The sequence below is a fragment of the Erpetoichthys calabaricus genome, chromosome 3 (genome assembly GCF_900747795.2).
Source record: "Erpetoichthys calabaricus chromosome 3, fErpCal1.3, whole genome shotgun sequence".
In the NCBI taxonomy this organism is placed as follows: domain Eukaryota; kingdom Metazoa; phylum Chordata; class Cladistia; order Polypteriformes; family Polypteridae; genus Erpetoichthys; species Erpetoichthys calabaricus.
In genome coordinates, this window is record NC_041396.2 from 224,505,706 (window position 1) to 224,527,692 (window position 21,987).

At 34.2% G+C, this 21,987-nt stretch overlaps 1 protein-coding gene across 3 annotated transcripts in view; it reads right to left on the minus strand.

Moving 5' to 3' along the window:
* The window catches only part of usp45 (ubiquitin specific peptidase 45), a 201,733-nt gene that overhangs the window by 66,949 nt on the left and 112,797 nt on the right, over positions 1 to 21,987 (minus strand). For 2 of the 3 annotated variants that reach the window (XM_051925500.1, XM_051925499.1), the window contains exons 7-8: positions 11,798 to 11,893; positions 3,424 to 3,554 (exon numbers count right to left, since the gene is read on the minus strand). In XM_051925500.1, coding sequence (XP_051781460.1) covers positions 3,424 to 3,554; positions 11,798 to 11,893 — 227 coding nt within the window. Of the gene's footprint in view, positions 1 to 3,419; positions 3,555 to 11,797; positions 11,894 to 21,987 lie in introns of those variants that run through there. The other variant, XM_051925502.1, reaches the window with a different exon arrangement.

The window sequence follows — 21,987 nt, forward strand, 5'->3', positions numbered from 1 at the left end:
AATAATGTATACAGTTAAACAAATTTTGAGTGGCAGGAAGAAATGTACATAAAAAGTGAGCTGATCTAGTAGACATCTGGATCAGTTTTGTACCTTCAACTCAAAAAAAATATCTTTAAATAGACAAGTGTAAGATTAAATACAGTTTTCTTGACATTCTGAGGACACAAAATATTGGGATTAGACACTCTGTGCCACCTTCGATCTTCTTAATGGAAGTACGCTTAGTAATTAGTGCTTACACTTCACTTTATCACAACAACCTCTTCATCAGAAGGAAATTTTTAGTGACAATCTGACCCTATTGTTTGTCTGTAAATTGAAAATTAATCAAGGAAATGAGTCTTGCCAAACTCATACCTTATGTTATGATAAGTTGATCAGTATGGATGTGTTTTATCTTTAGTGGATTCATTTTTCAAAAATAAAAAACAATTCAGATGTGATTAAAGTTTACATTGTAGACATTTTACTTTTTGGTCACAGCATATAGAAATTACAACACTTTTTTCTACATGGTCCAACCAATCCAGGGCACCACAATATTTGGGACAACTGGTGTCATAGGTGTTTGTAATTACTCAGGTGTGCTTTATTGCTTAATTTGTGCAAACATGAGATGCTTCGGATTGCTTCTACCCACAGACTACCTTTGGAGTCCGCAGTTGCCATTGTTCAACAAGAGGACAAAAGCTGTGTCAATGAAAGTCAAAGGAGCCATTATGTGGTTGAAAAACAAGAATGAAACCATTAGACACATTGTAAAAACTTAGGATTGCCTAAATCAACTCTCTGGAACATCATTAAGAAGAAAGAACTCATTGGTAAGCTCAGTAATCACAAAGGCACTGATAGGCCAAGGAAGACCTCCACTGCGAATTACAGAAGAATTGGTAAAAAAAGCCCCACACAACATATCAGAAACTGTCTTCAGAAGGTAGACATATATGTGTCTGAAACTACTATCTGCTGAAGACATCATTAACAGAAATACAGAGGCCACACTGTAAGATGCAAACCACTAGTTATCCATAAAAACAAGATTACAATTTAAGAAAAAGTACTTAAAAGAGCCTAAAAAATTCTGGAAAAAGGTCTTGTAGACAGATAAGACAAAGATGAACCTGTATGACGAGAGCAAAGTGAGGAGACGAAAAAGGAAATGCCCCTGGATCCATTGATGATGGAATTACTGATGGCAGTTGCACAATGAATTCTGAGGCATATAGAAACAAATTATCTGCTCAAGTTCCAGTAAATGCCTCCATACTCTTTGGATGGTGCTTCATCCTGCAACATGATAATAATCCCAAACATACTGCTAAGGCAACATATGCTAAAAAACAGCCAAGTCAGTCCCAAAAATTTAAATCCAACATAGCATGCCTTCCATATGCTGAAGAGAAAACTTAAGGGGACAAGACATAGAAAGCAGCAGGAGTTGAAGATGGGTGTATTACAGGCTCTCCAGAGAAGATACTCAGCATCAGGTGATGTCTATGATTTACAGACTTCAAGCAGTCACTACACCCAAGGGATAGGTGACAAAGAACTAAATACGACTGCTTTAATATACAGGATGATTGCTATGGTGCCCTGAAGTGGGGGACCAAGCAGAAAAAGTGTCACTTCTACATGCTTTGATCAAAATTTATGGAAGTACCCTTAAATTAAAGTCTGCAGTATGCACTTTAAACACATCTGAATTGTTTGATTTGTAGTTTTAAAGTGTGGAGCAGAAGGGTAAATGAAGGAAAAAATAAGTCTTTATCCTAAACATTATGGAGGGCAACTGTATGTTAACCCTGTTTGGTACTTGAAAAGGATCATTTACAACATACATCTATCTATTTCTGCATCCTTTTTCAGGTCAATATAACAGGTGTTGGTTGTTTAAACAAAAACAAAGGTTAATGATATATACATTGGTGGGATTTGGGAAAAAAATTAATTTAATTTACAAATAATTTGTTCATATGCTTACTGTATGGCAAATTTTAATGCTATAAACTATAAACAGCACATTTAAAAAATGAAAAAAATTATGAAAATCCACCATCTTTTCATTTTTTTTTATCTTCAAATTAACTTTATATTGTTCCTTCCTCTTTAGATTAAATGAAAACATTTTTGCAAAAACTGACATAAAATAAAAAATTTGTGGGCTCATCAAATCGTGAATACGGTAAACTATTGTATTTTTAGCTAGCATTACGTTTTATACCCACTTTTTTTGAACAATTTTACTCACCTTGCCTAAAACAGCAATGTAAGACCACCAGCCCTACACTCATATACGCCATTCATTGGGTGCAAACAGAAAAACATCCTTTAAATCAATAAAAAATAACATCATCATTACCTTTTCCTTACATTAATGTTCTGTATTGCAAACTTGCTATGAGGAAAAGATTACATTTTTGGGTATGTGTTAAAATAATTAAAACTAATCTTGAATAATGGGTTAATATAACCCCATACTCTCATTTTCTGCTAATATGCTGTGTATTTTCACATGTGTATTGAAATAAAACAGTTTTTAGTTAAACAATTCCTGAATTTTCACATGCTTTTTAGATTTAAAAAAGTTTGGCAAAGTTTTCCTCTATTTAATTTACAAAAGACTTGGCAAAACTGTGGATATATTTACTTTCCTTACCATTCTTACTATTACTATTATGGTTGGGAGGAGGAATTTCCTAAATCTATTTCAAAAGGCACACACCTTCTAAACACTACCATAAAATGATTTTAGAAAAGAACAAAACACTAATAAGGGCTAAAAAAATAATCTGGTTGTAATTCAGGTGTGACACAGGAGCCATTAAGTCAACAACCACTTTAAAAGAAAGAGACTGTCCTCTGTGTTTTTACCTTATAGATGGTTTTTTTTCTGATCTGGGAGCAAAATCTTGTCTTTTTTAATGTGTAAAATTATGAACAATTATTTTATCAATTAATGCAGAGAATGCAATTCATTAGAAGTGCAGTTTCTAGTCTTACTTCAAAATGAGATTAATAAATAAAATGGTAGAGGTCCCATTTTGCACTAGTTTCAGCAAAAAGTACAATTATAGGATTTGGCAAGTTTTTGTTTTTGGCAGTTGGACTAATACAGTGTAAAAAAATTTTTTTTTATGTTTTTAACAGTAAAAAAAAAATTTTGGTCAGCCTCTAGATTCCTTTATCTGAATTTCCAAAAACACAGTAAAATGGCACACACTCTTAAGTCTTGCCAAAAACTTTAATTTTGTGTATTCATATTCTAGAATGAAGTGAGGCATGTTTATAGGCCATAGATATTAGCTATGGTTTTTAAATAAAAGTTCATGTTTTGAAATACAATTAATAAGAACTAAAGCCATAAAAACACAAATAGATTAAAAGACTAATGTTACTGGAATAAATTACAAGAAAACTCACTTCTGACACATCTGATTAAATAATATTTTTGGAGAAATAGGTCCTTTTCCTGCTTCCTTCATGCTGTGAAGAAATAGGAACATGGCTGATGTCAATGGCTCGGGGCTGGGGAGGGTCACTACCAACGGATCCTACAGGTAAAAAAAACAAAAAAGCAAGAACACCATCATCATCTTCCAAGCAAAAACTTTACTGAAAGATATGGACAACACTCTTTCAATAACTAAAAATCAAAGTAATAAAAGTCAAAAAAATCTGAAAACAGCTTGATTTATTTCATGAATAATATACACTGTTAAGATGCATTAAATGTAAAAAAGCCATAATTAAAGCATGTATTGTATTACTGGTTACATAGTATGTGCACATTAAAGATTTTTGCATAAATTAGCATTTTTTTTTCCAGGCAACAGAAGATGACTTGCATGGCATATTTAATTTGTACTAATAATATAACCTTCTAGCTTTTTGACCTTCCTTTGCATATTTATACATGCTTCCTTTCTTTTTTTGTTCAACTAGTTAATGAATTTCAGGGTATTTCTGCATCACAGGCCTAACCTGTAGACAAAAAAAATTAAAATCACAAAAAAGTGGCTCACCAAGGTAATAGAGGGCCATGATATAAAATTGATTTTTGCTTTTGTAGTGTTTTTTACTCATTTATTTGTTGTGTGTTCTTTGGCTACTTTAAAACTCCAATAAAACTCCTGAAGGTTACACTTCTGCATATTCTATTATCTTCATTTACAAAAATACAAAATAACAAAGCATGTTTATAAAATAAATCTGAAATACTGCAAATTTTCTACACAAAAATGGTTTTGGCACCACAGGAAAACACACAATGCTGAAAGCCCATCCCTTTCCATTCTCTATAAACCTCTCTTTCTAGTTGTCTACATATGAGGCTGAGCACACATACCTCAGGTACCACTGAGGTAAGTACCCAATATTGTCTCTCTCTGACACTTGTTTAGTATTGCAATTACCATCACTGACATCATATTTGGAAAAATGGGCAATATAATACCGGAACACCACAACATGACACAAATCAACAAAATGTTCACATCTAACAGGAAATTACTCCAGTTATTGCTTTTTCACTAGACAACTTTTTTAAAACACAAAATGAGAGGCATACACTTGTGGAATCAGTTCATGAAAACATAAAAAGCCTATGTGCATTAGCATGCATTAGAAAACATGTGAAAATACACAAAAACATATATAAAATTAACATGGACATAGATGGGAATAAGGTCTTCAAATTCAACAGTTAACACAAGCAACTGGTAGGCTCCCTATCCCTGTGGAACTTTTCTTCTTAATCACACTATTTTTTTATTTTACTCTTGGAAACACTGGTGTTTTAATTCTCAAGAACAAACCCTATTCGTAATGTCTTGCTATTTGTCCTTTGAAAATCCATACTGCACTTATGAAATAAGAGTGCTCTTGCTGCTATAATTGAAAGTAGCAGAGTCCATTCAAATCTTCCATGTTTATGACCAAAAATATAATGCTTATTAAACAGACTCCATGTACTGGTATTACTAGGGTGTTAGTAAGGTATTATGCCACAGGCATCTATATTGGTTTTTTACTTAGATTAAGATGAATGCCTTTGAAAAGATATTAGTAGTGTTTTATAAAAAAAATCAAATTAAATGAAAATCACCACACATTTCCTGATGTTATAACCAGCTCAACACTTGCATTTATGAGGTCAGCATTATATACAATTATTACAAATACTGTACTAAAATATAAACACATCATGAAAAATATACAAAAATATATACATTTATCAAAAGCAAATTTAATTCCAATTCAAATAATCAATCCATACTTCCATCCATTTTTAAATTTGCCTGTTCTAATCAAGTGTCAGAATTCAGTGGAAAGAACTAAACATGGCAGCACTGGGTATATGGCAGGAACCAACAGAGTGTCTTTGCTTAATTAACTTGATGGATATAAATATTACTAAATAATTATGGAGAGAGGTTTATTGATTTCAAAGGTGAAAGGACAAGTTATACAATTCCTAAAGGACAAGTTATACAATTCCTAGGAGGGTATAAAAAGCTGTGAATATAAATTTCCAATTTCTGAGAAATTGCAGCAAACAAAAAAAAACTAAGATTTAAATGAAAACCTCATGATACCCCAAGAAAAGAAAAAATAATAAACATTTATAAAAATACACCATTCTCTATAGTCCAAGAAGTAACACATTTAAAATAAAATGAGTAACAAGCAAACTGTGCCAGCAGCAAAAGTATATGCACCCTTGCATATGCAAATTTTTGACACTGAATATTTTCAGATCTAGTATTAGGGTTATATCTCAGTGAATAAACAGCATTTTTTGAACACCTTCATTATTTATTGAATGACCAAAGGCATCCAACATCAGCTGGCATAGTGTGAAGAAGCCCATGCACCTTACACTTAATAAACAGCTGTACCACCTTGCCCTGTAATGACTGTAACCAAACACTTTCTCTAATTCAATTTTAGTTGTGGCATCACCGTAAATCATTTGTTTTTTTCAATTATATCTATTATATTATTGCTAGTATTTTCTCGTTAATTTAAAAATTATGTTTGTGAAATCAATGCATCACCATTTTGTATGAGGTATTCTTGAAAGGCTGGGCTATTTTTCGTGTTTTTGTATTTTTGTGGGTATCAAATAAGTCTGTTGCAGTGACACATATGGCATTGTCACATCATCATTATAAATGATGATGGTATGCTATTTAAACTCTGGTTAAAAAAAAGACCAGTGCCTTTAAAGAAAATCATCTTCAAACAATTATATTCTTTTGGTGAGGAGTGGTTTCAACTTTGCTTCTCTCCAGAGACACCCAGTTACTGCCAAGGATCTGAAGTCTTGAATAGTGATCTTTGTCGAAACAAGACAGCCCTCTAGTTCCTTGAGTATCTTTAAGATTTCTTTGCAATTACTTAATAATTATGTGTAATACCTCTGGTGAGAGACTCATGGGAAGATGTGCTGCTGTTCCAAATAGTTTCGTTTTGGAGAATATGGATATCTGTTTGACTTGGTGGAGCTTCAAAAAAAAACTGGAATTGGCTTTGTAGCCCTTTCCAGACCAACAAATAGTATCAACAACTTTTTTCTGATTTTTTAAAAAATTTCCTTTGATTGTGGCTTTATGTGCTTGTTGAATATTTGTAATGAGGATTTGACCCTGATAATATGAATCAATGCATGTGAGTTTTAAATGGAAGTTGTACAAGAAAAAAAAAACACTTCCACATGGGTAGAATGTGTAAACTCCAAACTCCAAAGAGACAGTGACTGGGTTTGTGACCTGGAAATGTGAGGAAGCAACAGAAACCACCATGCCACAGTACCAAATTTGCACATTCTGTCCATGTCAGCCTGGGTTTTTTTTCCAAGGTATAGCACATGAAAATGTTAATACTGTATATTAAGCCATATTTGGGGACATTTCTTTCTTCCAAATTCTTTAACATCATTGTGGAGTAATTTTAGATCACTTTATCAATTTGAACTTGATTTTTCCCTCACCTATTCCTTTTTCAATGAGGGGAAAAACAAATTCTAAATTATAACTCAACTTTAATCTGGCAAATTCTGGTAAGTGCTATATAGCATCTATATACAGTGATCCCTCGCTATATCGCGCTTCGCCTTTCGCGGCTTCACTCCATCGCGGATTTTATATGTAAGCATATTTAAATATATATCGCAAATTTTTTGCTGGTTCGCGGATTTCTGCGGACAATGGGTCTTTTAATTTCTGGTACATGCTTCCTCAGTTGGTTTGCCCAATTCATTTCATACAAGGGATGCTATTGGCAGATGGCTGAGAAGCTAGATTGCTTACTTTTCTCTCTCTCTTGCGCTGACTTTCTCTGATCCTGACGTATGGGGATTGAGTAGGGGGGCTGTTCACACACCTAGACGATACGGACGCTCGTCTAAAAATGCTGAAAGATTATCTTCACGTTGCTATCTTTTGTGCAGCTGCTTCCTGAAACGCTTCTCCCTCTCTCCCTGCTCCTGACGGAGGGGGTGTGAGCTGCCGCCTTCAACAGCTTTGTGCCGCTGTGCTTCGCATACTTAAAAGCCAAACAGCCCTATTGATTTGTTTACTAGAGATTGTTTTCTCTATCTATGTGACATTCTGTGCTCCTGACATGCACTCCTTTGAAGAGGAAGATATGTTTGCATTCTATTAATTGTGAGACAGAACTGTCATCTCTGTCTTGTCATGGAGCACAGTTTAAACTTTTGAAAAAGAGACAAATGTTTGTTTGCAGTGTTTGAATAACGTTCCTGTCTCTCTACAACCTCCTGTGTTTCTGCGCAAATCTGTGACCCAAGCATGCCAATATAAAAATAACCATATAAACATATGGTTTCTACTTCGCGGATTTTCTTATTTCCCGGGTGGCTCTGGAACACAACCCCCGCAATGGAGGAGGGATTACTGTATATACAACCCCAATTCCAAATGAAGTTGGGACGTTGTGTAAAATGTAAATAAAAACAGAATACAATGATTTGCAAATTCTTTTCAACCTATATTCAATTGAATACACTACGAAGACAAGATATCGAATGTTCAAACCGATAAACTTTATTGTTGTTTTGCAAATCTTCACTCATTTTGAATTTGATGCCTGCAACACGTTCCAAAAAAGCTGGGACAGCGGCAGCAAAAGAGTGGTAAAGTTTAGGAATGTTCAAAATACACCTGTTTTGAACATTCCACAGGTTAATTGGAAACAGGTGTTTGTCATGATTGGGTATAAAAGGAGCATCCCCAAAAGGCTCAGTCGTTCACAAGCAAGGATGGGGCGAGGTTCACCACTTTGTGAACAACTGCGTGGGCAAATAGTCCAGCAGTTTAAGAACAACGTATCTCAACGTAAAATTGCAAAGAATCTAGGGATTTCATCATCTTCTGTCCATAATATCATCAAAAGATTCAGAGAATTTGGAGAAATCTCTGCACGTAAGCGGCAAGGCCGAATACCAACACTGGATGCCCGTGACCTTCGATCCCTCAGCCGGCACTGCATTAAAAACCAACATCATTCTGTAAAGGATATTACCACGTGGGCTCAGGAATACTTCAGAAAACCATTGTCAGTTAACACAGTTCGTCGCTACATCTACAGGTGCTGGTCATAAAATTAGAATATCATGACAAAGTTGATTTATTTCAGTAATTCCATTCCAAAAGTGAAACTTGTATATTCGATTTATTCATTACACACAGACTGATGTATTTCAAATGTTTATTTCTTTTAATGTTGATGATTATAACTGACAACTAATGAAAGTCCCAAATTCAGTATCTCGGAAAATTAGAATATTGTGAAAAGGTTCAATATTGAAGACACCTGGTGCCACACTCTAATCAGCTAATTAACTCAAAACACCTGCAAAAGCCTTTAAATGGTCCCTCAGTCTAGTTCTGTAGGCTACACAATCATGGGGAAGACTGCTGACTTGACAGTTGTCCAAAAGACGACCATTGACACCTTGCACAAGGAGGGCAAGACACAAAAGGTCATTACTAAAGAGGCTGGCTGTCCACAGAGCTCTGTGTCCAAGCACATTAATAGAGAGGTGAAAGGAAGGACAAGATGTGGTAGAAAAAAGTGTACAAGCAATAGGGATAACCGCACCCTGGAGAGGATTGTGAAACAAAACCCATTAAAAAATGTGGGGGAGATTCACAAAGAGTGGTCTGCAGCTGGAGTCAGTGCTTCAAGAACCACCACGCACAGACATATGCAAGACATGGTTTTCAGCTGTCGCATTCCTTGTGTCAAGCCACTCTTGAACAAGAGACAGCTTCAGAAGCTTCTTGCCTTTGGACTGCTGCTGAGTGGTCCAAAGTTATGTTCTCTGATGAAAGTGAATTTTGCATTTCCTTTGGAAATCAAGGTCCCAGAGTCTGGAGGAAGAGAGGAGAGGCACAGAAACCACGTTGCATGAGGTCCAGTGTAAAGTTTCCACAGTCAGTGATGGTTTGGGGTGCCATGTCATCTGCTGGTGTTGGTCCATTGTGTTTTCTAAGGTCCAAGGTCAACGCAGCCGTCTACCAGGGAGTTTTAGAGCACTTCATGCTTCCTGCTGCTGACGAACTTTATGGAGATGCAGATTTCATTTTCCAACAGGACCTGGCACCTGCACACAGTGCCAAAGCTACCAGTACCTGGTTTAAGGACCATGGTATCCCTGTTCTTGATTGGCCAGCAAACTCACCTGACCTTAATCCCATAGAAAATCTATGGGGTATTGTGAAGAGGAAGATGCAATACACCAGACCTAACAATTCAGAAGAGCTGAAGGCCACTATCAGAGCAACATGGGCTCTCATAACACCTGAGCAGTGCCACAGACTGATCGACTCCATGCCACGCCGCATTGCTGCAGTAATCCAGGCCAAAGGAGCCCCAACTAAATATTGAGTGCTGTACATGCTCATACTTTTCATGTTCATACCTTTCAGTTGGCCAACATTTCTAAAAATCCTTTTTTTTGCATTGGTCTTAATTGATATTCTAATTTTCCGAGATACTGAATTTGGGACTTTCATTATTTGTCAGTTATAATCATCACCATTAAAGGAAATAAACATTTGAAATACATCAGTCTGTGTGTAATGAATGAATCTAATATACAAGTTTCACTTTTTGAATGGAATTATTGAAATAAATCAACTTTGTCATGATATTCTAATTTTATGACCAGCACCTGTACAAGTGCAAGATAAAACTCTACCATGCAAAGCGAAAGCCATATATCAACAACACCCAGAAACACCGCCGGCTTCTCTGGTCCTGAGCTCACGATGGACTGATGCAAAGTGGAAAAGTGTGCTGTGGTCTGACGAGTCCACATTTCAAATTGTTTTTGGAAATCATGGACGTCGTGTCCTCCGGGCCAAAGAGGAAAAGGTCCATCTGGATTGTTATCAGCGCAAAGTTCAAAAGCCAGCATCTGTGACGGTATGGGGGTCTGTTAGTGCCCATGGCATGGGTAACTTGCACATCTGTGAAGGCACTATTAATGCTGAAAGGTACATACAGGTTTTGGAGCAACACATGCTGCCATCCAAGCGACGTCTTTTTCAGGGACGTCCCTGCTTATTTCAGCAGGGCAATGCAAAGCCACATTCTGCATGTGTTACAACAGCGTGGCTTCGTAGTAAAAGAGTGCGGGTACTAGACTGGTCTGCCTGCAGTCCAGACCTGTCTCCCATTGAAAATGTGTGGCGCATTATGAAGCGCAAAATACGACAACGGAGACCCCAGACTGTTGAGCAACTGAAGTTGTACATCAAGCAAGAATGGGAAAGAATTCACCTACACAGCTTCAGCAATTAGTGCCCTCAGTTCCCAAACGCTTATTGAGTGTTGTTAAAAGGAAAGGTGATATAACACAGTGGTAAACATGCCCCTGTCCCAGCTTTTTTGCAACGTGTTGCAGGCATCAAATTCAAAAGGAGTGAAGATTTGCAAAACAACAATAAAGTTTATCAGTTTGAACATTCAATATCTTGTCTTTGTAGTGTATTCAACTGAATATAGGTTGAAAAGGATTTGCAAATCATTGTATTCTGTTTTTATTAACGTTTTACACAATGTCCCAACTTCATTGGAATTGGGGTTGTAGCATATATAGCGTTTTCTGTCGTTTTGAAAAGCAAATCAAACTTCACATTGGCTAACTGCAAACAATGTTAACATACTGTGCTATTTTAAGTGCAATAATAATTTTTTTTTCTGTTTAATAGTTTTGATGTTGTTCTCTTGTGAAATTCTGTTTATAAAAAAAGACTGAATAAGGTGTTTAATGTTTTAGGAACCTACCAGCCACAAGATTCTGAAACATAAGACCTGACACTTAGAGTAGGCAAAAAGCTTCTGACATACTGTATTTCTCTTATAGTTTTATTAATAATTGTATCCATTTTTATTTTAATTAAAATTACTGCATTTAAGAAAGTATTATTCAGTTGAAACCTCATTTCATAAAAAATACCAAGTAAACAATTTAAAATATAGTAAAATGCATGCAAATATTTCCCTTCAAAAGCATGGCTCCATCAAACTGACTTAAATACATAAAACTATTAAAATGTGTAACATGACCAGTTCACTGAAAATAATATTGTCTCCATCATCAACTGAGTTGATTTTGTGCAGTACAAATTATAATATTTGCACATTATTCTCTTTTTTAAGATAATAAGAACTGCATGTCAGACATCAGGCTCTGTTCAATGTTGTGTATTACTAGTTAACAAAGAAGTGGTTGAGAGCTATGGTAGAAGTTCATTATACATACCAAGTTAGTTTCTGCTGAAGGACAAATTTTTAACTTTGATCCCTTTTCCTTTATTTCTGTAATCAGGTCATTCATTAAGTGTGTCTGTGCCAAATTCTAAAAACAAAGTAGAACATTTTAATGATTGTGAATCCAAAAAAATATTAAGATTACATATAACATAAGATTATCCATTAGTAATGAACATTCCGTAAGATGTTATTTATTTATATAAAATGGTTAGGGTACTAGTAACTACTGCTTGAATATTTGTATCAAGTTGATATCATCTATTATAATTACAGCACTAAAACAACAAGTATGTTAGTCCAGGAGGTAATCCAAAAATTTATTTCAACAAGTGTAATTTATATATGATGACAAACTGCATTGAGAAAGTATACAGTACCTCTATGGACAATATTTGTTATACCAGTCCATCAGTCAACTACAAAGAATGGGAGAAACGTTTGCCCACTACATCCTAACTTCAAATGTATGATGTTTGAGGCTTCTTGTTCACTTTTTTCAACCAGGACTAAAATATGAGGTTTGATAAGAGTCAGCCTAAATATGGTCAATTCACGAAGATAATTCATTTGTTGCACAAAATATGTAAATATGTACATTTTTAAAATCAGGCAAAAATAGTACAGTAACATTTTCAACAATGTATGATTTGTCCCATTAAAATAAGAACATGTATAAGTAGACAATTATAAAATTAAGACAACTTCATAAGTATACTATTATCTATGGTTTTTTCAGACAGAATAGTCACAAGCGAAAATACAAACATTGCTTCCATTGAATCTAAGAATTAACTAAACCCTGAAATGAAACTGCCACTATCACATTGTGGAAGCAGGAACATTTCTGGCTTTGGAAAGTTTTACGCCTTTTGAAGCAATCATGACATGTGTGGAAAATATTTGAGTGTAAATTGCCATTTTAAAAATTCCAGAATGTTTTGTAAGACTATGATAAGCACATGACCATGTTTTGCACTTTTTTAAACTGTGCTTTGGTAATATAATAGTCACAGTTAGTAAAATAATTTGAAAATTGGTTAAGTAAGTCACATTCTACTTATATGGAAATCCAGATGGAGAATCAATTGAAGTTTCTGACTAATTTTAAATAAAAGATATTTTCTTAAATCAATTTCAACTTGTATGTTAAATTATTATTATTACCACGCTTATTTTAACTTCACCTGTTTGTGGTCTGGTACAAATCTTGTTATCGATATTTAACCCACTTCCTATTGTCCAAATGACTTGAAATTTTGCACACTTACTCACTTCTGGTGACAATACATGAATCAATAATCAGTTTCACAAACTTGATCAATTAATCCATGTTAATTAAGAAATGAAATTTTAATATGAAGAATAGTTCAAGATTTCACCAATAAATGGCGCTAGCAATGGATAGAAATATTAAAGGAAGTGTTAAAACATTGATTACAAAATTATACTAAAACAAACCCAAGACTAAAAAGTTGAAAATAATATAAACAAAAAAAAATACTTTTAAAAGCAACTCTTAAAATAATTTAATAAGTGTACTAAAAAGCAAAAAATAAGTGTCTCATTCGTAAAATAAAAGCGTGCATTCAGCCCACCTACTCCCCCCCCTGACAACGCGAGCGGCAGAGACACAAAGTGGCTGGAGCGAAATGCGCCCAAGAGGAGAATGGGAGGGGGTGGGCGAGCGAAGCAAGTGGGGGGCAAAGCCCCCTAGTATATATTTATAAATGTCTTGCAGGCTTTTATGAAAAAATGAGCAGCAAATACAGTCACTGAAGTTGAGCAGATATTGCTGGACCAGCTACTGTATATACAAACAGTGTCAAACAAAGATTACACTAGGTCATATATAAGACCCAAATTAAGTACTCAATATATTCTTAAAAAAATTGTTCCGAATTTTAGAAATGAATGATTTCTCAGCACAGTACAACAACAACAACAACATTTATTTATATAGCACATTTTCATACAAATAATGTAGCTCAAAGTGCTTATATATTGATATGGTAGAAACAAACTGACAAAACAATGGAGGTAAAAAAGAAATGTTCATTGAAGAGAAACATCTTTAAATCAGATTTGAAAGTAGAAAGGCAAGTGTAGTCATGGAGAGATTGGGGAAGAGAATTCCAGAGATTAGGAGCCATGGCACTGATGTGCCTACTTCCCAAGGTGGAAAATCTGGTGTGTGGGACAGCAAGTAGATTATGGGTGCAAGACCTGACAGAGCAAGAGGGGAAGTAAGAGATCAAGAGTTCACTAAGGTAAAGAGAAACAAGGTTATGCATGTTTTTAAAAGTGAAAAAGAAGAATTTAAACTTGATACAGAACTGAACCGCCAACAAATGTAGCTGAAAAAATGGGGTTGGGTGATGTGAGCTGAATACTTCATACAAGTGAGAACTTTACCACTCTTCACACCATTTTAGCTAGAAAAGGAAGATTCGACATAGTTCTATAATCGGAAAGAAATGTTGGATCCAGCTCAGGTTTTTTTAAGAACAACAGTTTTAGGAGCAATAGGAACAGACCCAAAAGAGAAACATGTATTAATTATAATATCAACTGAAATATTAATTGTAGAGAAACATGTCTTTAATAAAAAGATGGGGACAGGGTCAAGCTGACAGGAGGCAAGATTGTTCTTAATGATGAGTGCAGAGACAAAAAGAGAGTCAACAAGTGTAAATTAAGTAAATTTTGTAACTCAAGTTTGAAGAAGTAGAAGATTCCGCAATACATTTGGTTAATTTTGTTTTCAAAAATATAAAAAAAGAAAGCCTGACACTGTTCAACTGTATTTGGACATACACGAGGATGAATGAGTTTGTTAATAGTCCTAAAGAGTGTTCTTGGCCTGGACTTAGTACATGTTAAGATGGAGGAGCAGTAACTGGAGCGAGCTATGCTCAGTGTATAGTAAGAGTGGACAGTAAGTCCAGTTTTCTTATAAAGGCACACAAGACGCTGGTCAGTGGCCTTCATCAACCTGAGCCTTAGAGTAAGTAAACCAAGGATACAAGTGGGCTGCTGGGACAAGCCTATTCTTTAAGGGGGCAATAACATTAAGCAATTCAGAAACAGCATCATTATTTAAGAGGGTTATATCATTAAACAATCCAGAAACAGCAACATTATAAAGGAAAACCATATTATCAGGAGAGGAAAATTTATGTACTGTATGTCAGACAAAGAAGAACACTGAAGAGAAGGAGCAAACAGATTGGAATAGACAGACCTAATATTATGATAAGTAACAGATATTTTCTTCAAAGAAAGAGGAATAGTAATGTGAAAACTACATTCAAAAAGCGTGTGATCAGACATACCAGAGACAAAAATATCATTCAAACTGGTAGAACAAAGCAAATCAAGAATATGACCATGAATATGAATTGGTAAGTCAACGTTCTATATCAAATAATAATAAAACATTCTAATAATGAGATGAATTCAGACATATAGATGCAAGGATGGGAACAGCATTAATACTATGAAAACATTAGAGGCAATGATATGTAACAAGTTCCTGCAAACAAAAAAACGGTTGACTGTGGGGACAAGATTTTGTGAATGTGATGCATTTATTAAGTATGTTCAATATTGCTTCATTATCTGTATGGAAAGAATACTACAGCTTAGACCCTATCTAAATACAAGCTAAAGTATCTTATATTCTCCTTGTGTTTTTAATTCTATGCCATAAAAACTGAAGTGCCACAGTGCAGCTCAGACTAATCATAACCATGCAGCTCTAGCTTTCAACCGAGACCTTAATCACAGGGGTTGCTAAAGTATTTTCGTGATGGCAACCAGAGGTAACTTTTGTCAAAAACATCAAGAGTTTATTTGTGCTTCTATAATAAAATTATAATGGTGCTATACCATGGAAAAAGGAACTGGTTGAATAAAAACCAAAAGTCACATAATACCAAAGGTTTAAAATTATAAGGAATGTATTCAGTGGGTACAAAAAATGTTTATATTTAATGCAAAGCCTTTAACAATAAACACCTTCACAAAGTGTTTTACAGTACATATGCAATATAATTCTTTCCATAATGTAAGGAGAGAAGTGATTTTTACTGGGTTACGCAGAAAATGTTAGAAAAACATTTACAGGCATCGTAAACTTTAATCTAATACGAAACAGTTTTGTAATTGAATTTACAAAATTCTTTTTAAACTTTTCCAATTCATTCAAAAGCAACCACAGACTAAGCTAATAAGCAATCACTGGCTATATTAATCATTTGTCAATAGCAATATCTTGTAATATACCTTTGCTTTGACATTTTAATCCCTAATAAAAATTATTATTATTATTATTATTATTTTAATCCCTGTCAAATTCTTTTGTTGAGTTCCTGAACACAGTATAACATATTCATGGCTTTCTTACTTATTGCTGGGATAAAAGAATCAATTAATGTTTCAAAATAGTAATAGACAGTTATACCCTATTCTCTAGTATCATGCGCGTTATGTCAGCAGAAATAAAATGTATGACCATTCACAAGGTGTGCCTGAACAATACAAAATTGCACTGAGCTTATGTGAATCCTTTAAAAATAAAATATACTGCTTATAAATGAGGCCTAACAAAATCCACATGAATCTTTTATTCATATTACTTTTTTCATATTTGTAAAATCTTGATTTTTGATAGTACTCCTGATAAATACAGACACATCACTTTTCTAAAGAGTACAAAAATATTTAAAAATGAACCAAAAAATAAATTGCTTTATTGCTTTTAATTTGTAAAGGAGGCGCTTCCATCATAAAGTAGTTCTTGGAGGTGTTTGTACAAGATATCTTTGCCTTTCTTTTGAATGGAAAACCTTGAACAATGCTGGCAAAACACCGGTCAAGGATTCTGAAAAAATTATGATGAAGTGTCTTGATTAACTGGGATATTCAAGGTTGACATACTTCATTAGTCGGCCTATAGCTATATACAACACAGGACAGTTGCTGAATAAGTAATTTTAATTATGTTCAGATAAAACACACTTTTCAATAATGCAAAAGCAAACAAACACTAACATTTAAGGTTACCACATACTAAAAATCTGTAAAAGTCCAATTAACAAAAAATTATAACATCATGTGTAAGCTAATTTAAGATTAAATTAAACCACCTGGGCCCTTTGGTTTATACTACATCATCTGGCAGGCTCCATTGTTTCTATTTATTTTAGGACAGTAGAGCTTTGATTTTATGTGATCAAATTAAAAACACAATAACTTTTATGTCCAAATACTATAAGACAATTCTGTCCATCATGAAGAATACAAGGGACAACCAATTAATTACTATATTAACAAAAAAAGTCATCCAATATTTGTTCTTTAAAATGGCATAAAATGATAACTCCAATGCAGAAATACAACATATAACTATTAATTCAACTTATAAGACAATTTGTATAGAAAGAGAATAAAATAGATACAAACTGTATTATAGATATAACTATACACACACAAATAACACATAACATTGCCATATAGTCTATCATGTTTATAAATCTCTTCTGCTTGTGGCCTTTCTACAAGAATGGTTTCTTGGCTGCAGCATGTCCTACAAGATTATTTTTTAAGACTTCCGCAAACAGGGGAAGTGTGCAGTCTGATACCAGATGTCTGTTCCAGATGCTGAACAATAACTTCACTGAATTCCCTTTTGTCTTTTAGGAAAGTGACCTTTAAGTTTTCTTCACTAGATACAGACAAGTCATGGATATGGATCTTCTCCTACAAGTCCTCAGTTTCCACTATTTCTGCAAAGTTCTTTATGAAAGCTTAAACACAACATCTTGAAAATCTGGCTTATATTTCAATTAGTTGCTGACTACTGTAAACTCATGATTTTATGCCTGTCAATGTGTGTTAACTACAAAGCCTTTTCTAAACCTTTATTTTGATTTACCCTGATATTTGTGGTGACTATTCAATATACCCATTTATTTGTTAAATTGCACCCCTAGCACACAAGGCTTAGCCAATTAATACTAACTCATTAATTTGAATCAGGTGTGCTGTTGTTGGAATTCACCAAATTCATGGAATGGCTAAAGCAGATGAGTGGGAACTACACTGTGCTGTCTCAATTTCTTTGAACAATGTGGCGCTGTCTGTGCTACAACAAAAGTGCAGAGTGCTACAGGAGATTTTAAATCTATTTCCATGATGAAACACTTCAATTACTTCACCTGAAGTCTTAAGGAACGTCTTTTGATTGTGGAATAATGTGCTTCTAAAATATATGCGTGGGCAGCTACACACTAATGTAAGTGCTAAATGTTTTAATTTGGACAGGGCCGATTAAAACAAGGCTTGCCTTTTGCCTAAAGCATTCAAACATTTGAAATTGATGATGGTTTTATTTCTGTTATTTCATGAACAGGAGTTATGGTGAAATTACTTTTTCATATTGAATATCTGAATACCATCAATAACAATGAAAACAAATTTTAGAGTCAAATTGTAACCTCAGAAACTACTCCATGACCAATGATCAATAATGACCAAACTCACCCTAATATTTGCAATAATAACTCTTTGCCATTCTCACCAGGTCACTTCCCAAGAATTACTCTGCATGACCTTACTTTTTACTGGATAGTCCCTACAGGAAGGTGAGCACACTAAACAGCTGTAAATGGAATAACAGAAAACTGCTGTGTAGAGGTATTGTCATTTGGAAAGCTAGTATATAAATACAAATATAATGTGTTAAGTCACTGGGGTCTTCACCTCATAAATACTCAGAACTCAACAGATTCAACAAGGATTTTAATGAATAGGACAGTTGGCATTACTAATGCCTCAAGGAACAAATCAATCTGGGTGGGCTGTATTGTATGTGATGTTTCAATATCATTTACAAGTTCATGTTATATTCAGGTTTCTTCTCATAATGGAAAGAAATAACATTAAGTTTACAGGCCACTAAATTCAGTGTTTGTCTCTCCATGACCCGCGAATGGGCTAGTTTCCTATTCACCATTAATTCCTTTCAACTGATGACTTTTATTGAAAGAAAGAGTAGCCTCCAGACTTTATCAGGAAAGGAATAAAAAATTAAATGTATATGATTTGTGATTTTTTTATTGGCAAAAAAATTGCATTAATTTTGCAAATCAAGGTATTTTACATGACAGTAAAATACTTTATTTTTAATACTTTAACAGTTCTTCTGCTGTCATAGTCCTGGTATACCTTTTAGTGTTAAATAAAGGTAACTCAATGAACAAATAAATTATACACAAAAAAATAAATTTAAAAGAATCATAATTTTAGAACACGGTGGCACTGTGGTGCAATGGCAGCAGTAGTGTCTCATAGCTCCAGCACCTGGTCAATGTCCACGTGGAGTATGTACATTTTCCATGTGCTTGCTTGCATTTTCCTTCTGGTACTCCAATTTTCATCCAACAACCGCCAAGAGATTAATGATTCAAAAATGGGTCCTGTGTGAGCTGGAATGAGAAGGTGTTTGTGAGAAGCAAATGTCCACTGCTGTTTCCTTGCTTAAGCCCAGTACTGTAAAGACAGAGTTTATTCCCCTGCAACTCTGAATTGGATAAATTGAGTTTCATGTCTTGATATAATAATCTGACACAATCTGCCTCTAAGAAAGAATTAGTTTTACAAGTTAGTTGACAGTAAATTTCTATCCCAAAAAAAAAAAAAAATCACCCTACTTGCAATCTAATGATATTATCCTTTTTTTCTTTGGAGCTTCAAGCTCTTGAACAAACTCCTTTTATTTTTAGACACTGGATGAGAAGTTCCTCCAAAACTAGCTTATTTATTTTATTTTTATTTGAATGGACATGCAATATATTTAAACATAAGATTCTTGGAAACAAATTAAATGCCTGCACTGAATCCTGAGATAATTTCAAGTTAACTCAATAATACAACATACTACCAGTTTCATTGTTGAAAAGACGTATGTACAGTATCTGCTGCTTTACAAGATTTGTTTACATATTTAATAAAATAACAGAGGTAGTATATCTACCATTTCTTCAACTACACAATGTCGACAATCCTCTTTTGTCACCAAAATAAATAAGATCCAGTTTCAAAACTGTGCTTCTGTGTGTTTTGTGAGCACTGTTTTTCCTGGGTGCATTCATTTTACTCACTTTCTAAAGACAATTTATCAGGCTGACTGTCATCTCTAAATAAAACCCATTGACTCTGAGCCACTGTGTTGCTTTGTGGATTATGCAGGGTGTTTTTCCAGCCTGTTCCAATTGCGTTCAGAGAGGCTCTTGTAACCTCATTCACCAGACATGGTAAAGAATGTGAACAGATACAGGTAAAACTGAGTTCATACTGTAAATGTGAATTTCCCCTTGGGATTAATAAAGTATCTATCTATCTATCTATCTATCTATCTATCTATCTATCTATCTATCTATCTATCTATCTATCTATCTATCTATCTATCTATCTATCTATCTATCTATCTATCTATCTATCTATCTATCTATCTATCTGTATATAAACTTCAGACACCAAGAAGAAATAAAATATACCACTCTGCATATTTCTTACAATGGATTCTCTGTAGAGAGCTTATTATTTATTATTTCCAGTATCCAGGTATTGTAATTTGACACTGACCTTGATCCATTACAAAAAGAAATAATTAGAAACATCTGCACTAAGCCTGGTACAGCAATGGTTAGCAATTCTGCCCTAAGCCCAAATTGATTTTAAACAATGTCTCAGCATCTATGCGAGTTTTCCACCCACATTCCCAAAGACATACAGTATGTGTTAAATGTATTGATGATTCCAAATTGTCCAGTGTGTGAGTTTGGCAGTGTGGGTCTTGTGACAGACTGGCACCCAGTTTAACATTGTTTCCTACCTTGCAGACAATGCTGCCACTATGGACTTGAAATGGATTAAAGGGGCTGGAAAATGTTATGTCATGTTATGCTGTGCACTATATATAAAATATTAGAACTTTTGGATAACCCAGTAGTAGCCAGAAAACAAACTCTCATTGAGAAAAACAAAGAACATAAAAAACTGATTATATTTTCATCACTTTCTACTGCAAGATTTTTATGAACAAATGCAGATAAAATATGTCTTTAAATTATCTGTTGTATCTAATCACATTTTTACTTTCATTTTGACATTTTTAACTGAAGAAAAAATTAAATATTATAAATATCACAAGATTACCTAAAACTAATCAGGTTACTTCTTTTCTAATCTGTTTAAATTAAGGCAACCCCCTTTCCATTTTTTCTGCATTAAGCTACAAATTATGACACTGTAATTAAATAACAGATAGAAAACAATGTATGGTTCACTTTGGCACCTGATGTCATGCACTCATGCCAAAGTTGCACCCATTTATTTATTACAGAAGGATGATCACCTACTGGAAATAATACATTCATGGATTAAATCTTGGCAGACACAGCAAACCACATGTCTACTACAAAGTGGCCATGGAAGCCAACAATGTTCATTCACTGGCAGTACAAGCCATGGATAAGTGACAACACAGAAGGACTGAACTCCATCCAAAAACTCGTTTTGGGCAGTTGAAAATCAGACTTGAATTTGAGCTCAAAAGGATTACATGTATACTGATTGCTTTGCATTACACACTGCCAAGACTATTAAAGCAGGACTATTTACTGGGCTTAGTGACACTGCACTTTACACCTAAAATAATCCATTCCACCACACTGTGAGTGTTAACAGGTATCCCTTGCTTTTTATTACTTCTTTCCCTATTTTTGAAAGTTAGATCTCTATCATGAAGTTATACACAATTACTATCATGCAGATGCCTATGATTTTTTCTCTTGCAAAAGGTATTCATTTGGACACAGAAACTCTAATAATAATAATGCTGAGGAACTTACTGCTGAGGATAAGTTCAAATAAGAATTCAGATATGATATCCTTCAATAAAGCAACTAAACAAAACAGTAAAATAATTAAATAAATAAATAAAAATAATAATTTAAATGATGTCATCAGTGATTCATATATAAACTAATTTAGTGAAATTAGTATTATTACATAGGATTCCATAGATTCATTTTCTTCACTTTGTATAAAAAATTTAATAACATAAACTTAGAACTTGCTGAGGCATCTTGAAGCTTTGTTAAATTCTGAAAAACA